Raw genomic sequence first — 23,539 nt, 5'->3', positions numbered from 1 at the left:
GAATGGTTTTGGTTTTTGTCTTGGGTACTAAACAAGTTACATGACGTCTCTTGATCTCTCAGTACTGTTAAACTTTGGCCTTTTCTTCTTTCTTAAACCTCAATTACATTCCTGGTTCATTTCCACCATTGTTTTGCATGGTTCGTCTTTAGTGCATATATATATTTTGCGTGATTTTGGTTGCTTTATTCCTTTTTTTCATGAAAGTTACATCTCTTTTCTCCATTTCCAATGGGGTTTACCAACTATTTTTATTTTATATTAATTAATTTCTTTGGTTTTTTCCCCTAGCTTCTTCTTTGACAAATATATATATTGTTTTCCAACACGATTCTTTCTTTTACCAAGTTGGAAAAGCACCATTTTTGAACTCATCAGTCTATTTTTTAGTATTTAATGCTGTCATCAATGGTGGGACGTATTCACATTCATCATCATGTTTGTGGAAGATCCGGTGACACTTTCAGTCATTTTACACTAACTTCATGAGAGCCATCACATTGAAGACGATGACAGTTTGAAGCTTGCGCTTTATGAGGTACTTGACAATCTTCATAAAACCCCAAAAAAATCCTAGTTGACTTTGATGTTTTATATTTATGGATTATATAGATTCCGCCACTAACATAGTGATATGTTGGTTTTCTGTTTGTTTTTATTACAGGGCATGTATTGATTGGAACCAGCATCTGAAAAGGGTGATTTTTTGTGTTGTTTAACGCTTTTTTTGAGTGAATATGTCTTCAGCTACTTGGATTACTTCCCATTCATGTTCAAGCTCTGTGATTTTATCTTCCAAGGAGACATCGATTCCTGTCATGATCCAATGGTTGAGATTCATTTTCCTATCTCCATGTCCTCAGAGAGCTTTGTTTTTAGCCGTTGATCTACTGTTCTTGTTGACTCTCTTATGCTTTGCGTTTCATAAGCTCTACTCTAGATTATCAGGCAACATCCATGGCAGCTCAGACATCAACAAGCCACTCATAAGATGCAATAAAGCCCTTACCAGGACCACTATATGGTTCAAACTATCCTTGATTGTAACGCTTGTACTGGCATTTTCTTACACTATTATATGCATTATGGCATTTCGTAGTAATAACCAGGATCCAAGGAAACTGTTTGATGGGATGTTTTGGTTAGTTCAAGCTGGAACTCATGTGGTGATTGCTATATTAATCATCCATGAAAAGAGATTTGAGGTTATTAATCACCCTTTTTCGCTCCGAGCTTATTGGATTGCTAATTTTATCATCATTTCCTTGTTTACAGCTTCTGGGATCATTCGTATCGAAACAAATCAGGGTCAGTATTTGAGGTTGGATGATATAGTTTCCCTTGGTTCTTTTCCTTTATCAGTTCTTCTTCTTGTTGTTGCTATTAGAGGCTCAACAGGTATAGCAGTGAGCGGCGAACTCGGACCGGCAATGGAAGAAGAAGAAACCAAGTTGTATGAACCTCTTTTGAGCAAATCCAACATTACTGGCTTTGCTTCAGCTTCTATAGTATCAAAGGCCTTTTGGCTTTGGTTGAATCCTCTGTTGAAAAAAGGCTATGAGTCCCCTCTCAAAATGGATGATGTTCCAACTCTTTCACCCGAACATAGGGCTGAGAAGATGTTGAAGCTTTTCGAAGTAAATTGGCCTAAACCGGAGGAAAAATTAAAGCACCCTGTTCGAACTACGTTGCTACGGTGCTTTTGGAAGGAACTTGCTTTCACTGCATTCCTTGCAATCGTGCGGCTTTGCGTCACGTACGTCGGTCCACTTCTGATCCAAAGTTTTGTTGATTACACTGCGGGGAAAAGAAGTTCTCCTTATGAAGGATATTACCTTATATTGATTCTCCTTGCTGCTAAGTTTGTTGAAGTGTTGAGCAGTCACCAATTTAATTTCAACTCTCAGAAACTCGGGATGCTCATTCGCTGCACTCTTATCACTTCGTTATACAAGAAAGGTTTACGGTTAACCTGCTCTGCTCGTCAAGCTCATGGTGTCGGACAGATTGTGAATTACATGGCTGTTGATGCTCAACAGCTATCAGATATGATGCTACAGCTTCATTCTATTTGGTTGACTCCTTTGCAGGTTTCTGTTGCCTTGGTGCTCTTGTACATGTACCTCGGTGCCGCTGTGGTGACATCCTTGCTTGGACTTCTTGGTGCTTTTATATTTGCGATAATGGAAAGTAGGAGGAACAATCGTTTTCAATTCAATGTGATGAAGAATCGTGACTTGCGAATGAAGGCAACTAACCAGATGCTTAATTACATGCGGGTTATCAAGTTCCAATCATGGGAAGAACACTTCAATAAAAGAATCCAATCTTTCCGTGAAACCGAGTTTGGCTGGTTAAGCAATTTCCTGTATTCTATCGCTGGCCATGTGATAATAATGTGGTCAACGCCGTTACTGGTATCGACCCTAACATTCGGGACTGCACTTTTATTGGGAGTAAGACTTGATGCAGGGCTAGTGTTCACAGCAACAACTATCTTTAAGATCTTGCAAGAGCCCATCAGGTCATTCCCGCAGTCCATGATCTCACTTTCACAAGCTGTGATATCATTAGAGAGGTTAGATAGTTTCATGATGAGCAAGGAATTGGGCGATTCATCGGTGGAGAGACAGGAGGGTTGCGATGATAGAGTTGCGGTGGAAATTAAAAACGGGGCATTTAGCTGGGATGATGAAAAGGGAGAACAGGTTTTGAACAATATAAATTTAGAGATCAAGAAAGGGGAACTCACCGCCATCGTTGGGACTGTTGGATCCGGGAAGTCTTCTCTCCTGGCTTCGGTTCTTGGTGAGATGCACAAAATATCAGGAAAGGTAACACATTATTGATTAAAATGCTTGCATTCCATGCTAGTTGGTTGTTCGGCATAATGATGCAATAATGGATTGAATGACAGGTTAAGCTTTGTGGGACGACCGCATACGTAGCTCAGTCATCTTGGATTCAGAATGGGACGATTGAAGACAATATCCTATTCGGTTTGCCGATGAACCGGGAGAAATATAGGGAAGTTATAAGGGCTTGTTGTTTAGAGAAAGACTTGGAAATGATGGAGTTTGGTGATCAGACAGAAATCGGAGAACGCGGAATTAACCTCAGCGGTGGCCAGAAGCAACGGGTACAACTAGCCAGAGCTGTTTACCAAGATTGTGACATATATCTTCTAGATGACATCTTTAGCGCTGTTGATGCTCATACAGGATCAGACATATTTAAGGTGACATTGATGTCTGCTTATTGCAAGTTCTGTTATTGTTTGAAAAGAAATGATCCATCCTTTTGGTCTTAAAAGGAGAGAAAACGATAGATCAACATGCTGAATCTCAAGTTTATTGCTTCTGTTCTATATGCAGGAATGTGTGAGAGGAGTTCTCAAAGAGAAGACTATTTTGCTTGTAACCCATCAAGTGGACTTCTTGCATAATGTTGATCATATCTTGGTAAGTAGGCTTGTATGATCCGTTTCGTGGAAATAGACATGAGCACGTATGTGCATGAAATTCATGTTTCTAAAAGAATTCTTTGTGTAAATTGTAGGTGATGCGAGACGGGATGATAGTACAATCAGGAAAGTATAATGATTTACTAGACTCGCACATGGATTTTGGAGCTCTTGTAGCTGCACATGAATCGTCCATGGAACTTGTAGAAGAAGCAGGCAACACCATGCCTGGTGAGAATGCCCCCAGAACATCAAAATCAGCTCAGGATGCTTCTAACATCAGGGAAGTAAATGGTGAACGTAAGTCCCAAGACCCCCTGAAATCTGATAAGGGAGATTCTAGGCTAATCAAAGACGAGGAAAGGGAAACCGGTAAAGTCAGCTTGCATGTGTATAAAATGTACTGCACTGAAGCTTTTGGTTGGTGGGGTGTAGCAGCTGCGTTATTATTATCTCTGTTATGGCAAGCTTCTCTTATGGCCAGTGATTATTGGCTGTCATATGAAACTTCAGCTGAACGTGCTCTTCCGTTCGACCCTTTGCTATTCTTTTCTGTTTATGCTATCATAGCAGCCGTATCGGTGGTGTTGGTAACGTTTAGAGCCTATTTCGTTACGCTTATGGGGCTCAAAACAGCCCAAATATTTTTCAGGCAAATTCTTCAAAGCATCTTGCACGCCCCTATGTCCTTTTTCGATACCACACCTTCCGGAAGAATTTTAAGTCGGGTAATGAACCATGCTACTTTCTCATCACAGCTAATTCTTGCCCAAAAATGGGAGTCTTGTTTTCCAAGAAACAAATTATCAAAGTGGCTTGGTATCTTAAGACTGACAGATTCCTTCTATTTTTTATCCACAGGCGTCGACTGATCAGACCAACGTCGATATCTTCATTCCATTCATTATGGGGGTTACAATTGCTATGTACATTACACTACTAAGTATCTTCATAATCACATGTCAATATGCTTGGCCAACAATATTCTTGATAATTCCACTTGCTTGGCTGAATTTCTGGTATCGGGTATGGTTCTTGTTTCAATTCACTTTTGGCATTCGCTATTTCGTTTCCGTGTACGATATAGATCAAGCAGGAAGTCCATTTGATTTGAATTGCAGGGATACTACCTGGCATCATCACGCGAATTAACCCGCCTCGACTCAATCACTAAAGCTCCCGTCATCCATCACTTCTCGGAAAGCATCTCCGGGGTTATGACAATTCGCGCATTCGGAAAGGAGGACAGGTTTTGTCAGGAAAACGCTAACCGAGTTAATTCCAGTTTATGCATGGATTTCCACAACAACGGATCCAACGAGTGGTTGGGATTCCGTTTGGAATTTATTGGTAGTGTAGTTCTTTGCTTATCTACCATGTTTATGATCCTTTTACCTAGCAGCATTGTCAGGCCAGGTAAACTGTATGCCGCAATCTCAGTTCCACAAACCATTCTTTATGATTTTCATGTATAAACACAAATGGTCGTACTGGTATCAGATAAACAATACTTATTTTGCCTAATGCAGAAAATGTGGGGTTATCTCTCTCATATGGATTGTCCCTCAATGGTGTGTTGTTCATGTCCATATATTTCAGTTGTTACGTGGAAAATAGGATGGTTTCAGTTGAAAGAATAAAGCAATTTTCGAGTATTCAACCTGAAGCAGCATGGCATAACAAAAACCATCTTCCACCTCCAAATTGGCCTGCCCATGGCAATGTTGAGCTCAAAGACCTTCAGGTTCGATACCGCCCAAGCACGCCTCTTGTACTTAAAGGCATTACTCTGAGCATCAACGGTGGTGAAAAGATCGGTGTTGTTGGTCGGACCGGGAGTGGGAAGTCGACTTTAATCCAAGTTTTCTTCAGACTGGTTGAGCCAACTGCTGGGAAAATAATCATTGATGATATAGATATCTGCATGCTAGGACTACATGATCTCCGACCACGGTTCGGGATCATCCCTCAGGAACCTGTCCTTTTCGAAGGATCTGTGAGAAGCAACATTGATCCTGCAGGACAGTTTTCTGATGAAGAGATATGGAAGGTAACCATGTTATTATCCCATAATGAGAACATGTTCTCATTGTTTTCACTCGCTGTAAATTTCTGATTTTTTTGCAGAGTCTTGAGCGCTGCCAACTTAAAGATGTGGTGGCTTCAAAACCCGATAAACTTGATTCTTTAGGTAAGTGACTTTAACATGTTCCGGCATCTGAAATAGTGGCTGAGCATTACCTATAAATCCTTCAAATTTTTCAGTGGTTGATAATGGCGACAATTGGAGCATGGGGCAGAGACAACTTCTGTGTTTGGGGAGAGTTATGCTTAAACGAAGCAGGCTTTTGCTCATGGACGAAGCAACAGCATCTGTCGATTCACAAACAGATTCCATAATCCAAAAGATCATCAGAGAAGACTTTGCAGCCTGCACTATTATCAGCATTGCTCACAGAATACCCACAGTCATGGACTGTGATCGAGTTTTAGTCGTCGATGCAGGTGCATGCTTCTTTCTTACGTTACTCAAACTCGGCATATCATATACGGATAGATGTCCTACATGATTTTTCATATATTTAAAGAATCATACTCTCATTGATAACAGGAAAGGCAAAAGAATTTGACAAACCATCACAGTTGCTCGAGACGCCGACACTCTTTGCAGCACTGGTTCAAGAATATGCCAACCGCTCTTCCGGACTATGAAACCGTATCTTCTTTCGGGTGGATTTCCATCCACTGTCAAGATTGCAAAAAAGTTCAAAAAGAAATGCATGTGCTGAATTTAACAGGATTTGAATCCATCTGAAAATAATACTGAATTCTTGAACTTAGAATTGTTCAGAAGGGTTATGCTTTCGGTTTTTCCCAGTTTTATTCAGAAATGAACATTGTAGCAAGATTCATTTACAAATGAACTGTAATAAAAAAGGGTTTAATCTAGATTTACAGAACTTGGTATAATCAGACCCCGACAAACGCCTGACACTGGGATTCCCAGTGTTCCTTTGCCTGTCGAACTCGCTCGGCTCTTTCCATTTGAAGTCGCTGCTCCCAGTATTCACTACAACTGTTCCAAAAACAAATGTATGATACCAGTAAGAACATATCAGTATACATTCATTCATTCAAATGAAAAGAGGAAAACCTATTAGGATCATACCTTCTCCTTAACAAAATACTAAGCTCATCCAAATGTACAAAACCTTCATAAACTCCTGCCTGTAATTCCGAAAATACCAACACAAAACAAAGAATATTATGCTTACTTTCATAAGAGTAGAAGTTATTATCCGACCTAGACACTCACCTCTCGACATAAGGGACACTTTTCTTTTGGCTCAGCTGCTTTCAGTCCATTAACAATGCTAACCGATGCAGCCGAGCAAGCACACATGTAGCAGAATATATGCCCACAAGTGAGGGATACTGGATCAAATACTGTGTCCTGTTGCATTAGAAAATACGAAGCCTATATCAGTCAAGAACCCCTAGTAGCAGCTGAACTAATGGATAGCACTATCAGACCTGAAAAACTTGCAACTCACCAAGCATATAGAACAAGTCAAGTCAATATCAAGCTTGACAGAATCAAAGAGTTCACAAGAAAGGAATGGTTTCCCATCATTAAATGTGAGGTAACATCCTTCAAACGATGCAGGGGTCATCCCTGATTTCACCTTGGTTTCCCTCAAATTAATATGGAAAGCCATAAGCTCGCATAGCCACGGAGATTGAAGGATTTCGATGTGCATACTTTGTGCTTGTGACTTGAAAGCTTGCCCTTGTTTGGAGAAATGAACCTTATCGTATTTTTTCAGTATTTTACGAATCGCCACAGCATTAATCAATGCATAGTTAACCAGGTCCTTCCCTTCTTGAATCAAAGTAACATGGCTGCCTTGTAGCTTACCTTTGAACCAAATGAAGTATTTTCTAAAACCAGAAGCCAAATGTAGTTCAAGCAATTTCTGTGCACGCTCATTGAAGCAGCCTACTATATCAGACATTTCCTTTAAAAGGGAAGGGAAGAAGGTCCCATCGCAAACTGGACATTAATTTCCATCAAAAGTATAAGCAAATCATAATTTTATACACATTAGAACAAAGGTCTAAGATAAACCCAGAATCAGATTATAAATACATCAGATAAACCAAGAACTTATAGCTTTTCTTCAGGCCTAAAAGCCCTTTCTTTTTCTCAAGAAACCCAATTCATATAATCAATTTATATACATATATATGTATGTACCTGGACAATGCTGAGGACAAGTTTGGTTATGAAGAACACCATGGACGTCATTCTTGGACTGAAATTCTCTTCTACAGTTCTTCAAAATCTTCTTAAGCTTCTTGAAACCAACACCAGGTAGTTTCTTCTCTTGTCCCTGCATGTATTCTTGATATTTCTTGCAGAACTTCATCTCTTCTTAACAATAAATTATTATTATTAAAAAAATCCAAACCACACACGATATCAATACTTTGTTCCCGTTGGGTTGTTTCAATCAACCTACACAAACACACAATCGAAGAACAAAGGAAGAAACAGAGCAAGAGCAATTCAAGAAGACATGGAAACTGACGGTGGTGGTGTGTGGTTTTAGATTTGGTGTGATGACAGCAGGGATTGACGATGGAATGTTGATGGTGAATGAGGAAGATTGCGAGGGGAAAATGGCCAATTTTTCGGATTATCTTCTCTCTCTTGCCGATTGCTTCAAACTCACTCTTTTTATCTGTGTTACCGCTAATGGAAATTATATCTACACCTCGCCAAGACATATTATTTGGTTAACATAAAGGAATATTAAGATAAAGGGGTCAAACTACCTTCTTAGTCCCTGTATTCCGTGTAAGTTGTAAATTTAGTATATGTATTTTAATTCGAATTTTTGAATTTTAATCCAGAACAAAACGATAGTAGTTAAAACTATTTGGTTAAATTTTGCTACTAGTCTTGTATTCTTTAATTTAATCATTCTTAATCCTTATACTTTTCAGACACGAAATTTTAATCTTGATGTAAACGAGAGTAATATGTAAAAATAACAAACCGATATAGCATTGCACATGTGGTAATTTGTTTGTCACATCATATTTTAAAATAACATAAATTGGCTTAATGAAATTAACAACTATCATTTAGTCAAGACAAATTTTAACCTAAAAAGTCATAATTATGTATCCTTTAATTATATTTTAAAAATCAAGACATTTAAATAAAAAATTAAAACACATAACAGCATTATAATTTTTTTATGAATTTTGATCTGATATTATGTTATACACTAATTTTAATTTTTACTCAAGCTAATAATATTATCGAATTAACATCATTTTACGTTGATATATTACATAGACAAATAATTATATTAATCTAATATGAAAATGAATATATGTATTCGCTTTTTAAAAATATACAATTGAATCATAATTAAAATTTTACATATACATATAAATAATTACGCATAAAATTAAAAATTCATGTACTAAATTATACATTATATCAAAATTTACTTATAAATTTAATATTTAACTCATTTTATAATTAAAAAACCCACATAGAAACAAAATGGAAAAATATAATGTGAAATGATTTAATACTATTAGATACCGGCTGCTTTCATTTCATGTCAGTTCGGGAGAGTGGGGCCCAAATCAGACCTGTAATGTGTCTATCAATCTTTTAAAAAGGAGTACAAAGTAAAATGTTAAATTTTTAAATACAACAGTTTACATGATAATTTATGTGTACTCTGTACTAATTTTTTAAATTTTTTATAAATTGTTTTTTATTTTTATTTTAAATTCTAATTATTATTATTAATTTTTAAATTATTTATTAGCATAATATATAAAACAAATAATATTATGTTAATGCATGATTCCCAGGCTGTTGAAAACTATCACTTTAGTCATTGTTTGCTTGAGTTAGACTTCCTCGCCTAAAAGAAAGTAAAGAAGAGGCGGCACTTGTAGACCTTGATGCAATGAGTCTCTGGGTAATCCTTGCCTCTTGCAGTGGATGCATCTCTGACATGAAACAACATATGCAATAAAATATTAGTTAAAATTGAGTTGTCACGAAAACTAAATGGATTAAAAGTCATTTTTTAAATTATAAAATTTTAATCCTGAAATAAACAACAACTCTTAAATTCATTAACCAACTTTTTATAAGTATGCTGTTTATCGTGTATGATTTTAAAATAATGAAATTTAATAAATTTAATAATTACTATTTAATTAAGATCAAATTTTAAAATAAAAAATAAAATTAAAAATATCAAAATTAAAGTATAATGATGAAACCCATATTTTAGGCACAGTAGAAAGATAAGTAGCAATCATTCATTTTACTTAAACCGTGATAAGATAAAATATTTGAAAGAGACATTATATTAAATATAAGGATAATTGACTAAATTAGTAGTATTAAAGTATATATAAATATGTTATGAAAATTAATGTAAAAATTACTTTTTAAAATTTAAAACTATTTCATCTTAAAAATAACAAAAGCAAAGTTTTGAATAAGAAAAATATCTACACTACATGAAGGCCCTCGTGCTTTTTTGTTTGAATAGATTCGACTCGACTCGATCAAATACTCATTCTTAGTCCTAAGTGAATCTGTCATCATACATGTCCTTTTTTGTTTCTCTTTTTTTTTTTTTTTGCCCTGTAAGATAATGGTAAAATTTTAGTATTGAACCCTCTACTTTGCTAAAATTTAGGATTTAGTCTATATTTTGATTTGACATAATTTGATCATCCACTTTATTAATGACATTAGTTGGTCTAAATAATTAACATCCTTAATTATTTTGATTAAAATGTTGTCATGAATTTTTCTTAAAACACTTTTCTAAAACATACCAAAAAATCTATTTCGGTATAATAAGTACACCTTTCTAACACACAAAAAAATCTATTTCGATATGAAAAGTTTGGAATGGGTATTTTTAGGAGAAATTTCTGCCTAAACATTTTAATCAAAATAATAAACTATTTAGACTAACTAAAATAGAAGAACCAAATTATGTCAAATTATTTATATACTAAATTTAACGTGGTAGAGGGGCCATAATCATAAATTGATCTAGGACAATCATTTGTAATTTGATTCAATATAAAATTAAATTTTATAAAAATATGTTTAATTAAAATAAAAGAATTATAATAATATTTAAATTTATATATATTTCAAATTTAATAAGCATTTAATAAATAATATTATAATTATAATTATAATTAAAAATTGAATAGTTTTATTTAACAATAAGATTGAATAAGTAATGCATATTTGGGTTTTGATACTTAAACCATTTCATTTTACCTCTATTCTTTATTAAGGAAAAAAAATTACAATTAGTTACTCAATTATGCGTAAGTTTTGTTTTTGTCACCTAACTTTAAAAAATTACAATTAGGTCACTAAATTATTTGGAATTGTATTTTTTCTTTTCACCCAACCGTTAATGAAAAGATGAAATGATTGCTTTCTAAGGGTCAGTTTATCATTGCTTTTGAAAAGTACTTTTGAAAAGTATTGTGGAAAAGTGCTTTTGAAAAGTTTGGTTTAAAATTTGAGTGTTTAGCATTGCTGTCAAAAAATACTTTTGAGAAATAAAATATCCATTTTAGACATGTTATTATCAAGTAACAAATATGCATTTAAATAATATTTAAATTAGTTAATATTATTATATTTTAGTAATAATATAAAAAATTATTATAACTTGTTGTTAATATTTTAATATATAAAATATAAATTGTAAATATTTTAAGCATTAAATGTTAATTATTTATAAAATTTAATTAGAATATATAAACTATATTTTAAATATTTAAATATAACCATTAAATATTTGTAATTAGTATTTTAAAAATATTTTTATTTTTAATTAATGATTTTAATACAATTGTAATTAAACACCAAGAAAAAAAGAAAAATATTATGTTATTGGAGGGTAAAAGTAATTAAGCAAAAGTCTTTTGGGAGAGGAAAAGCTAAAATTTTAGTTTCATTTTCATTTTTTTTTCAAGTCTTTTCTTAAAAAGCTAAAATTTCAATAAAAGTTTTGTCTTCATAACTTTTCTTTTAAAAGTACTTTTGGAGTCAGAAGTACTTTTTTTAAGCAATGAAGAATTGGCCCTAAGTGGCATAAACCAAACTTTAGTCATCAACGTTTACGAATTATATCAATTTACTTTTAATTTCAAAAATTAAAATTTTAACTTTCACATATTATATCAATTTAATCTTGATTTTAAAATTCTCAAACCTTAAATTTTTAAAAAAATCATAAAAAATTTTAAAACTATAAAAGTTATTTTAAATATCGAATAATAACTCCACTAACTCAGATATTTTAAAAAAAAAATCAAACTTTTTGGACTGTCAAAAACAATATGATAAGCAAGCATTGGACAGCAGGACAATGTGTGTAATGCTCATCCCATTGTTTGCCACATTCAATGAGCGATGTAAACTCCTTTAAGGTGAAAGTCTCTTTTTGTAAGACACGGTGGGTGGTTGGGAGCTCCACTCACCAAGCACAAGGGGCCCACCGCCCACAGCTATAAAACTAAACCATCGAACGCCGCCGACGTAACAGGTGCAAGTAATTGTCAAATAAAAAACTGTATGAGCCCTTTAATTTGCTTAAAACAATTATTATTATTATTATTATTATTATTATTGTTATTATTAGGAATAGGATTAGCCTATTTGCCTTTTGACTTTACAGACATCACAGCAAAACTGCAGCCCCACGCCTTCGAATTTTCTTCCCATGTTTTTTTTGAGGTTATCTGTTTAACCGGGTTTTTTACAAAAATAATATAAAAAAATTACTAAAATGTTATAACTTTTTTTTATCAAAATATATAATTTTTTTATTTACCAAAATATATCAAAAAAACAAAAAAAAACAAAAAATAGAAAAGAAAAAAATCTGAACTGATTTGACAACTCCTTGGGTGGAGGGAAGTGGGTTGGCGGCACCAAATAAGAGAAGCAGGTTGGCGGCACCAGTGGAGGGAACCAGGTTGGCGGCACCAGTCCTGCCAACCAGATTGGCGGCACTACTCGTGTTATAAACACTAACTCATCCAAATTGAAACAAGAAAAATCAAGAAAAAAAAAAAGAAAGAAGAGGTGTCATGGAAAAAAGAGAAAAGAGATAAAGAGAAGAGAAAATAAGGTATTTTTTAAAATAATTGATTATATTATTGTTATTGTTTTGTATAATTTGTATTTTTTGTTTTAGTTTAGTTATTAAGATTAAAATCAATAAAACTCAAATTGATAGTTTTAGTTAGGGTTTTATTATCAAAATATTACAAAAAATAAAAATTTTATAGTATTATTATTATTATTATTATTATTATTATTATTATTATTATTATTGTTAGTAAAAACTAGTATTATTTTTATAGTTAGTTATTAATAATTTTAGTTAGTATTATTTTGTATATAAAAGTATTAATATTATTATTGTGTTAGTTATTAGGATTAGTGGTTAAATGGCTTTCATGTATAAAATTGAATATTGAAACATTAATTTTTTTATTTAAGTTATTTATTATCCGTACGAGATGTTTTACGAGATTTGTTTATTTTTTGACAGATTAAATATTGAAGATGGATGCTAAGTTTTTTGTATGCGTTTATTTCGACGGAGTCATCTTGACAACAAGTGTTGGATGTGTATTTGAATGTCAGCAACAAATAACAATGAGATTTAATAGAAATGTCTCGTTTGATGAAATGAAGGCAAGGATTAATGCAAAAATTTTAAGACGTTATGGGAGAAAGATAGTAAAAATTTTCTACAAGTTTCCAGTTTCGACAAATCCAGTCAAATTCGTCGAAATGGACCTTGTCGTTGCTTGCAATCAGGCATGATTTCTCCCCCTATGATATGCATAATGTACGCTCGAGCAGCGCACATCAACTCGCCTTCAGTGGGTGTCGTTGATAATTGTCCATACTTGGCTTTCAGCCATGTAAATTGTAAGCCCGAAAAATATGACTCACCGTCCCATGGTGAGTCTCCTAGAAGCTGATAGCAAAGTGCATCCGGATCGGTAAATGCAGATAATCCCGTTACTGGGACTCCCGTCAATTGAGAGCCCAAGCTGCAACGCTACATCCTCCAAGGTCACCGTGCACTCCCCGCACAGAAAATGAAAAGTGTGGGTCTCCGGGCGCCACCGCTCCACTAGCGCAAATAATAAATCAAAGCGCAAGACGGTGTACCGGATTTGTGCTATGGACCCAAATCCGGCTAGCTCTAAGTACGGCATCAACCGTGCATCCGGAGTATTCTTCAAAACACTCACACGGCCCCTTAAAACTCGGTACGAGTCCTGATAGTGTTAAATTACAGAAAAAATTTTACGATAACATTATTTCTTTGTAGTCTATCCTTTTTAAATAAATAGAACCCGTGATTAATAAATAATAAATCATACCGCGTTATTAACCGCATCAGATATGTGGCTTTTGGTGCTAATCAATGAAGCCATTGCGATGCCTGCAAGTTGAAAAAAAGTTAGTAAAAAACTCTTACTTCGGCCATTTGTTCGTATTTTTTTCTCCGCATTTTATTATTTTAAAAAATATCTTCATTTCTAATTTTATAATTTTACATAATGTTTTAAATTTATTAATTTAGTGTGTTTTTAAAATTAATTTAGTGTAAAAAACCATTATCCCTGCCATTTACTCGTATTATTTAGTGTATTTAGTGTAAAATTAATTTATTAATTTAGTGTGTTTTTTTTCTGTTTTTTTTTTTTTTTGTTTTTTACTTTTTTTGATATATTTTGGTAAATAAAAAATTATATATTTTTGGTAAATAAAAAGTTATAATATTTTGGTAATTTTTATTTTTTATATTATTTTTTATAAAACCCATAATAAAACATTACAAAAATAATAAAATATTAAAAAATACCAAAATATTATATATATTTTTATTTACCAAAATAAAAAATACTAAAACGGGTTTTTATTTGGTGTAAGAAAAAATCATTATCCCCGCCATTTGTTTGGTATTTTTCCGATTTTATTACTTTCAATAAAAAATTTTATTTTTTATTTTATTACTTTATATTATTTCATTACATTTTTTAAAATATTTGTATTAACTATTTCTCAATTTTTAAAAGTTAATAATACAATATTATTTTGGCCATTTGTTCGTATTTTCTCTCCCCATTTTATTATTTTAAAAATATCATCATTTTAAATTTTATAATTTTATACTTTTTCAGTGCATTATGTTTAAAATTTATTAAAGATATAATTTTTTCGCATTTTCTTATTTTTGGTGAATATATAATTTTCGCTTTTTTCTTTTCGTATTTTATGTTTTCTTAAATATATTTCTTTATCATTTTACTTTTAATGTTATTTTCTAACAAAATTAATTTCAACATCCTAAGTCAATTTCATAAAAAATTCTAATCAACATATAATGTACATACCATTAATTTTACATGCTAAATATATCTCAAAATTATATATCCTAAATAAATTAATAAAATACGAAATGTACTTAACATTACTTTTTAACACACAAATATTACAAAAATCTTAAATTAATAATAAAAATTACCTTATTTTCTTTTTTTTCCTTCCTTCCCTCTTCTTCTTCTTTCTTTTTTTTTTTCTCTTCTCATTTCCTTTTCTTTCCTTATTTTTCTTTCTTTCCTCCCCTTTCCTTTTCTTTCCTTCTTTTTCTTTCTTTCCTCTCCTTTCCTTTTCCTTCTTTTTCTTTCTTCCTTTCTTCTTCTTCTTCCCCTCTCCTTCTTCCCCCTACCAACCGACCACCCTTAAATTCAAGGGTGGTGCCGCCAACAGGGTTGCCTCAACTGGTGCCGCCAACCTGCTTCCCTTGTTTGGTGCCGCCAACCTGCTTCCCTCCACCTGTGAGTTGTCAAATCCGCCTCAGTTTTTTTTTTTTTTTTTTTTTCTGTTTTTGTTTTTTTATATATTTTGGTAAATAAAAAAATTATATATTTTTGGTAAATAAAAAGTTATAACATTTTGGTAATTTTTATTTTTTATATTATTTTGTAAAAACCCTGTTTAACCCTAATCTTCTCCATATGATGTATTTTTTAAAAAATTCTATTAATTTTTGTGCAGATTTAGTTTTATTTGGTATTTTTGGTTTTAATATTTATTTTAATTTTAAAATTTTAATCTTCAGTTATTAAATTATATTTGTCTCAGGTTACATTTTAGTCACTTATATTTGAAATGTTACGTCTTAGTACTTACGTTATCGTGTTGTAATATTTTAGTCACTGAGTCGTTGATTATCGTTAATGATGTAACGGTAAGCTGACGTGACACGTTTAAATCATAATTTCAAATGAAAATTTTAGATTAAATTCTACAATTGGTCCCTATATTTTTTCTTTTTGAGCTATTTAATTTTTTTTCTTTTATGTTCTTTTAACTTTCTTTTTTTCTTTATTTTCATTTTTCTACTTCTCCTCTGTTTTCCTTCTTTACTTCTTTTAACGTAGGTTTTCTATGTTTTCATTTATTTTTAAAATTTCAATTATCGGTTAATTCGATTTAAAATTGAGTAATTAACTGAATTAAATAATATATATTATATATAATATAATTTTCATATTATCAATGTATTTTTGAACTATTATATTTTATATTGATTGAAATAAATAATATACATTATATATAATATTTTTAAACTATTAAAAAGAAAATCATTAACAAATTATTAATCGACCTCCAACCGAGATAAATTCAACCACAAACTGATTTGATCAATTACTTCGATTTTAACCAAATTATGAACATCGTAAATATCAGATTATTTTAAGTTTTAAGTTAAAAAATAAATTATTCATATTTACTTTTAAGATTCAACGTACGAGATTTAAATTTGTACGAACTTCGCACCACTAAAATTCGCATCAGCAGCCAATTTTACTTATTTTAGTGTACAACTTCTCATATTCATTGAGGAAAAAAACATTTTCTCCCTAATAAGAAATGCAAACCTACAACATATTACGCATCTGTTATAGAAATCAACAATCTGGATTTGTAATTACAGTAAAACTTCTATAAAATAATATTTTGGGACCTGAAAAATTTATTATTTTACCGAAGTTATTAATTTATTGATGAATGAATACTTTATTAATTTATTGATAAATTTATTAATTTAGTGAATATTTTATACTTCATGCATGAGTTTTTTTTTATCAAAATTCAAAATGCATGTAAGTACAATGAATCAAAGTTAATTAGTTCATGTAACCAAAAAACAAATTAATTAATTGATTCATGTAACCAAAAAGAAAGAGCTAATGGTTTCAAAATCCAATACGTATATATTAATTGGATAGTTCAAAAATTTTATTATAAATAAACACATGTACATATCAAAATGTTGTAATTCATATAATCTTTTCCTCGATGGTTTCTCATTTGAAATGTGTAAAAAAGTCTATATTGACAAATGAGATAAGAAAAGCAATATGTGAGTACAAAAATAAGCATCCCTCTTCAAGTCAACAAGATTTGCAACAGTGGGTTCAACAAACATTTGATCTCTCGGTTAGCCAATCAACAATATCAAATACTCTTACAAGGTCATCTAAATATTTGTCAAAAGAGATAAGAGTATCAAAGTTAAAATACACAAATCAGCCAAATATCCTGAATTAGAGAATGCATTGTAAGAGTGGTTTCTCCAATATCAAGAGAAAGTAAACATGATTTGAGAAATAATTCAAACTAAAGCAAAAAAGTTTCTACAAAAATGTATGGTGATGCAAATTTTGAATTTAACTTCTTAATTGGTTGGCTAGAACAGCTCAAGGCAAGACATTGATGAAAGTGGTTCAGTTGTTATGGAGAATATTGAACATGTTTTACCTCAAATAAGAGCTAAATTGGAAAATTTTTATTGGAAGGATATCTATAATATGGATGAAACAGACTTGTTTTATCGATTGCAAGTAGATCATTCACTGGCTACAAAGCAATTAGAAGGACGAAAAAAGGACAAGGAAAGACTTACTATTGTGGTTTGTTGCAATGGGGATGGTTCAGATAAAGTGTCACTTTGGGTTATTGGTAAGTTTACCAATCCTAGATGCTTTAAACATGTGAATATTGATAATCTTAACTGCCATTATCAAGCCAAGAAAAAAGCATGGAATAAAAGCGAAGTTTTACTGGATGTTGCCTTCAGTGAAGCAGTTTATATCACCCATGCATAAAGGCTAGATTCCTCCATCGACATTCAGACTCATCACTTTTGTCTTCTACCCAATTTAGTTATAGCTACAGAACTTTTTAAGATGGTCCCTCCCAATATTTTTTAACAAATGATCAAATTGTAATACTTATGCTTTGCGAATTTTAAGATTTTAGTCGTGACCAACTAATAGCAATTAAATTTGTTTGATTAAATTATACTACTATCAGTTTTGTATTATGTGTGAAAATTGTAAATTTAATCCATGTTCAATTTAACCATTCTCAGCCCCCATACTTTCAAATTTGAAATTTTGGTCTTGACACAAATGATAATTGTGAAACCCATTAATTGACTTTCTTCTAATAATATATAAAAATAATAAGCTAACATGACATTGCAGATATGATAATATGTTTGTTAACAGAACTTAACCCAATGAATATAATAGTTACCATTCGGTCAAGACTGAAATTTCAATTTCAAATTCAAAAAGTACACTCACTTGAGGGACAAAATTCATAACTTAAGCATACTACAAAAATTAATAGCAGAATTTAACCATGATAACCGGTAAAGATTGCATGCATGCATAAACATGAAAACAGAAAACTCAACTATGACCAAGGCAAATGGTTGAGTGACTCTCAGTTGTAGTCAGCTGGATTGACAAGAAACAACCCCAAAAATGCATCAAAAATAATTATATAGTTGGTTGCAGTAACCTCTGCTGCCTGAATTTTTGGCAGAATGAAAAAAGCAAGCAACATAGATAGCAAACAACCAATAATGTAGTCTAAACACACAATGCTCTGATTTCAAGATTTCAACAAGCACTACAAAGCCCTTGTTTCAAGTTCATTTTAAAACCACAAATTTCATAGTGGAAAACAAACTGGAAAGTACCCTTTTAGTAGCAGAACAAACAAGGATTAAATCCAAAGAATTAATAGTTCAAAGATTGAAATTCAACTTCACTTGATAAACTAATAATCCAATGCCAAAAATCGCACTAGATAATCTAACAATCCAATGCTGGTATACAATGTAATAGACATAACCATAATGATAATCACTAGTCTCATCTTCTGAGAAAGCCAACAAAGAACATCATTTCTATCAATAAATCAAACCCAATACTAAATGCTGCTTACTAATCATCATCAAGTTGTAAATTCCACTTACTTTAACTGGAAACAACTTACTAGTAATGTTGATGTGATATGCTGTTTCCCTTAAGTGTACAAAGGCAAATCAGTCCAAGCACCAGAAACATGTCCGTTCTCACAAACATAAGCTCGAACAACTGGCTCCCCATCATCGTGGTACCCGAAAACCCGCCTCAAACAGAAAGCAGAATGCAAATCCCATGTTTGTTTACAAGAGCAAAAGGCGCAACTCAGATCGATCTTGCGCCTGTTCCCATCATTTATCGTCCTCCACACTCGGGATTTCTTGAAGTCGTTGAAAACCCCTCTGAAAAGCATGTAATTCCGCTTCTCCTCCATGTGAATGCATCCCGGCCAATCGCAAATGTATAAACAATCGCCTCGGAACCGGCTCGCTAACAACTTGTTGCCCTGTTCTCGGCTTAAGTTCCAAACGCCGTCTGCTAGATGGGATCTAAGCGGTCTAGATAGTTTCCTCCTTTTACAAACGAGAAATTCACGCCCGGTTTTTATGTCTCTGTTGTCAATTCTTTCTACTTTATAACCGTCTATCGACTCGGACGGGTTTGAAACGGTGTCGTAACATAGATCATCGAAAAGCGACCATGAACAATCGGACCCGGGAGCGTTATTTTCCGGATCCGGATTCGGATTCCCTTCCACTTTGCTGGACCAAGGCTCGGTGGGCGGCGGGGAGAATTGGGAATTAGCTAGCTTGGGATATTTCACCTCGGGGCCAATCTCACGTGCGAAGCCAAAATCGGAGTGGTCGAGAAGGACGCCAGCGTGATGGAGGCCAGGACAGCAGACGGAGAGCTTATGGAGGGAGGACCAACCGCCGGGAGGGACGGAGGAAGAGGAGAGGAGACCGGCGCAAACGGCGGGGATGGTTTTGAAGCATTTTTGTTTGAAGCAGGTGTTGTGAATGAGAGAAGAGAATTTGGTGCAGACACAAGCGAGACAAGCCCAGCTCTTGGGGTGATGTTCGAGCTTGGAGAAGATGTTAAGAACGACGTCGTCGGAGAGTTTTGAGAACGGCGTCTCCGTCATTTTGAATGTGGGGGGGGGGGGGGCTGGTGAACCTTGTAGTTTCTCAGGTAAAGACTATATATTAAAAGGAAAGGGGGAAAAAAAGTGGGTTTTTGAGCTAAAAATGATTGAATTCTGGGATTTCAGAGATGGGAAAAAATATATAAAAATTTTCCATTTTGCTTTTAAAATGATTTGGGGGGAAGATGAGGAAAGTGGTGGGCGGGTGCTGCATTTGCCAAAGAATCTGGTGGCGGTGAGACTGTGAGCTCAGCATATTGGACCACTTAGTTATGGGTAAATTTTCGTCAAAGGTCCCTTTATTAAATTAATCCTCATACTATTAAATGAATCAATTGAGTCATTATACTATTAAAAAGAATCAAATACGACCAATTTCAATAGAATTAACATTTATTGTTTAAAAATAATGTCAGATACTATTTAACAGAGTTAATATTTCAAAAGTTGTATAGATTTTGCAAATGAAAAGCTAATAAGTTTTATGTCATTTCTTAAACAGTTTATGTTAACTCTAATAGAATTTGGTCTTGTTTGATTTTTTTAATAGTACAAATACTAAATTGATTTATTTAATAATAGAAGGACTAATTTGATCGATCTCTATTATAGAGGGAGTTGGCAAGTAATTTCACCCTTAGTTCCCCTCCCCCTAAAGAAAATATAAAGGACCCATAGTAGTAGTATTTTATCATCCATCGAGATTTACAGGATCCCAATCGTTTGTTTCTTTCTTGTTTTATATATATATATATATATATATATATATATATATATATATATATATAAAATTTAGGCAATATATCAAGATTAGCCCTTAACATTAACATTATTTGTCAATTTGGTCCTTATTTTTGGGTTCAATTTGACCCACATAACAGTCCATGAGAATTTTATATTGATACGGTACTACTTGTCTTATATATCACGTTAACAAATAATTTAAAATTATAAAATATTTTAAAAATAAAAAATCACAAAATTTAGAAAAAAAATAAAGTACATAGGGCTTGCCATGTAAACTACCCGTGTTTAAAAAGGTTTTAGTCAACATTTAAGTTAAAAATAACAACTAGATTCCTTTTAAAAGATTGATGGTCAAATTCTACTCATTTTAAAAAGTTGAAGGTTTAATTTAGTTGAAAAATTATAAGAGCTAAATTGACAAATGATGTAAATGTCGAGGGTTAAATTTGACATTATACCTTCAATTATTAAATTTAGAGATAATGTCACATTTGGTACCTATACTTTCATAAAATATCCAATGTGGTATATGTACCTTAAAATGTCTAATGCCGTACTTGAACCATCAATTTGTATATTATTTGGTACTGTACTTTCATTACATGTCTAATGTGGTACTTGTACTTTGAAAATGTCTAATGTGGTACTTAAACTATCACTTTGTGTATTATTTAAGGTTTGTACTTTCATGAAATGTCCAACATGATACTTATACTTTGAAAATATTCAAGGTGGTACTTGAACTATCAATATGTGTATTATTATGGTATTTGGAGTTAACACCCTTAGTAAATGCTAAACCAACCAATGAAAATCTAACATGTGGATTTTTCCGAATCATTAATTCCACATGGATAATAAAGTATTATGTGAAAAGATAAATACAAAAAAATTTGAAATGATAATCGAAATCAAGTTATTCAACCTCCCATTCAAGCTCAATAAGTCAAGTAAGAGATATAAATTTGGGGAAATTTTGGAAATTTTAGGGTTTTTAAGAATTTGAATAAATTTATTTTTTATGTTAAATTCATGTTGTTTAGGTTTTAAAGTTAAATTTTAGGGTTTTAAGAATTTGAATCAAGTTTTTTAATTTAATTTAATTTACTTTTTATTTATTTATCTTTTCACATATTATTATATTATCAATGTGGAATTATTGATTTGAAAATAAATACACGTGTTGAATTTTCATTGATTAATTTTAGCGTTTACTATGAGTGTTAATTCCAAGTACCATAATAATACATGATTGATAGTTCAAATACCACATTAAACATTTTCCAAGTATAAATATCACATTGGACACTTTATGCAAGTACATGTACTAAATGATACATAAATTGATAGTTCAAGTGCCACATTGGATATTTTATGAAAGTAAAAGTACCAAATGATAATTTAGGTACCACATTGAATATTTTATAAAAGCTCATGCACCAAGTGTAACATTATCCCTTTTATTTATGGTTTAACGTGTAACCATGGATACAATTTTTGAAGGAAAACCCACCTCCTTCAGCGTCCAATCTTATTTCATTACTATCTTCTTTAATAAAGCGTCAATGAATTGGTTGATTAGTGTAATAATATAATATGAAGAAAAACCTATTTAGTACGACAATATTAAAATGCCTGTAACAATCATATCAATAACTAAACATTTCATTATTTTGGTAGATAATTTTTTTTAATTCAAAATATTACTTATGAAATTCATTTGTCTTTAACGGAAATTATTTTATGGACCCTTCCGACCACATCATTTATAGTTTCTTTTCAATTATTTAATGACATTTCAATAATTTTTTTCATGTCATTAATATATAATTTTGGTATTCTTTTACCCTGAATGCTAAACCTCGAACTCAAAACTCTAAACACGAACTCAACCCTCAAACCCCGAATCATAAACCACAAATTTGAGCCATTAAATCCAAACCTTAAACCCCCTTCGACGTTTAAGATTTTGGGTTTATAATTCGGGTTTGAGGTTTAGTGTTCAAGGTTCGAGGTTCAGGATTTAAGGTAAAAATATTACTAAAATTATATGTCGATGACATGGAAAAAAATTGTTGAAATATCATTAAATAATTAAAAAATGACCATGAATAATATGGTGGAATAGTCCATAAAATAATTTATGGGAAAAAATCTAATAACTCAATTTTTTTTTTCATAACTTAATAAATTATTTTCAAAGTTTATTTTAAAAATATAATCTTAATTTCCATTTTCTTGGGAAAAGAATATTAGTTTAATAGATTAATGCTAAAGTTTTAATTAAAAATAGAATGAATTTTTAAAGTATTTTTCCATACCCGTATTATGGTCCATGTTCAAGATTCGTGATTTTACTTCCCAACAACGTATTTTTCAAGATTTGAATCTTTGTTTTCTTCTTAGGAGTATAATGTATTTTATCACTACACTTACACTTGTTGGTATGAAAATATTTTATATGATAAAGCTCAAACAAAATTTGGCATATAATTTATCTATACTATGTGTAAAATAGATGACCGAGTTGATGTCACGAGTCAACTTGACATTAACTTAACTATGAAATTACTAAAATACACTTATTTTAAGGTGTAATTAATATTATTGTAAGAATATTTTCATATTTTCATAGTTTTGTATAATCTTCAAATAAAACAACTAAAAAATATTATTTAAAAATTAAACACAAGACCAACAAATTTCATATAAAAACTATTGTCATTCCATTAATAAGTATTTTATTAATATATTTTATAATTTTTAATATAAAATATTTTCGTTTACCATGATATAAAAGTAGTAAAATAATATATTTGAAAAAATTAGGATTTTTTTCAAAA

General features: G+C 31.9%; 3 protein-coding genes across 3 annotated transcripts; 1 reads left to right on the top strand and 2 right to left on the bottom strand.

Moving 5' to 3' along the window:
• The first annotated feature begins 261 nt into the window (after nt 1–261).
• LOC105764120 (ABC transporter C family member 4) lies at nt 262–6,433 on the top strand. The gene is made up of 11 exons (XM_012582591.2): nt 262–538; nt 665–2,834; nt 2,918–3,238; nt 3,375–3,461; nt 3,559–4,191; nt 4,325–4,489; nt 4,585–4,879; nt 4,993–5,513; nt 5,591–5,654; nt 5,729–5,968; nt 6,075–6,433. Exons 2-11 carry the CDS (start codon nt 738–740, stop codon nt 6,173–6,175), a joined length of 4,524 nt encoding a protein of 1,507 aa, XP_012438045.1. The 5' UTR covers nt 262–538; nt 665–737; the 3' UTR covers nt 6,176–6,433.
• On the bottom strand, nt 6,307–8,236 carry LOC105764121 (E3 ubiquitin-protein ligase BAH1). The gene is made up of 5 exons (XM_012582592.2): nt 7,722–8,236; nt 7,018–7,517; nt 6,780–6,917; nt 6,633–6,691; nt 6,307–6,539 (listed from the first exon to the last, which is right to left on the bottom strand). Exons 1-5 carry the CDS (start codon nt 7,891–7,893, stop codon nt 6,434–6,436), a joined length of 975 nt encoding a protein of 324 aa, XP_012438046.1. The 5' UTR covers nt 7,894–8,236; the 3' UTR covers nt 6,307–6,433.
• Nucleotides 8,237–18,676: 10,440 nt separating this feature from the next.
• Nucleotides 18,677–20,167, bottom strand: LOC105764119 (phytochrome A-associated F-box protein). Its single transcript, XM_012582590.2, has one exon. It carries the CDS (start codon nt 19,947–19,949, stop codon nt 18,966–18,968), a length of 984 nt encoding a protein of 327 aa, XP_012438044.1. The 5' UTR covers nt 19,950–20,167; the 3' UTR covers nt 18,677–18,965.
• Nucleotides 20,168–23,539: the final 3,372 nt, after the last annotated feature.

Source organism: Gossypium raimondii, chromosome 12 (genome assembly GCF_025698545.1).
Source record: "Gossypium raimondii isolate GPD5lz chromosome 12, ASM2569854v1, whole genome shotgun sequence".
Taxonomy (NCBI): domain Eukaryota; kingdom Viridiplantae; phylum Streptophyta; class Magnoliopsida; order Malvales; family Malvaceae; genus Gossypium; species Gossypium raimondii.
The sequence above is the reverse complement of the archived record's forward strand: the minus strand, read 5'-3'. Positions and strand labels throughout refer to the sequence as shown.

What these genes read in the sequence shown, in the direction of transcription:
- LOC105764120 (XM_012582591.2), top strand. Translation starts at nt 738, where the DNA reads ATGTCTTCAGCTACTTGGATTACTTCCCATTCATGTTCAAGCTCTGTG. An exon ending in CCGGAAGAATTTTAAGTCGG is followed by an intron (nt 4,192 to 4,324) that starts GTAATGAACCAT and finishes TTTTATCCACAG; the next exon opens with GCGTCGACTGATCAGACCAA. An exon ending in TAGCAGCATTGTCAGGCCAG is followed by an intron (nt 4,880 to 4,992) that starts GTAAACTGTATG and finishes TGCCTAATGCAG; the next exon opens with AAAATGTGGGGTTATCTCTC.
- LOC105764121 (XM_012582592.2), bottom strand. Translation starts at nt 7,893, where the DNA reads ATGAAGTTCTGCAAGAAATATCAAGAATACATGCAGGGACAAGAGAAG. An exon ending in TTGTCCTCAGCATTGTCCAG is followed by an intron (nt 7,518 to 7,721) that starts GTACATACATAT and finishes ATTAATGTCCAG; the next exon opens with TTTGCGATGGGACCTTCTTC. An exon ending in TGACTTGTTCTATATGCTTG is followed by an intron (nt 6,918 to 7,017) that starts GTGAGTTGCAAG and finishes CTAATGCAACAG; the next exon opens with GACACAGTATTTGATCCAGT.
- LOC105764119 (XM_012582590.2), bottom strand. Translation starts at nt 19,949, where the DNA reads ATGACGGAGACGCCGTTCTCAAAACTCTCCGACGACGTCGTTCTTAAC.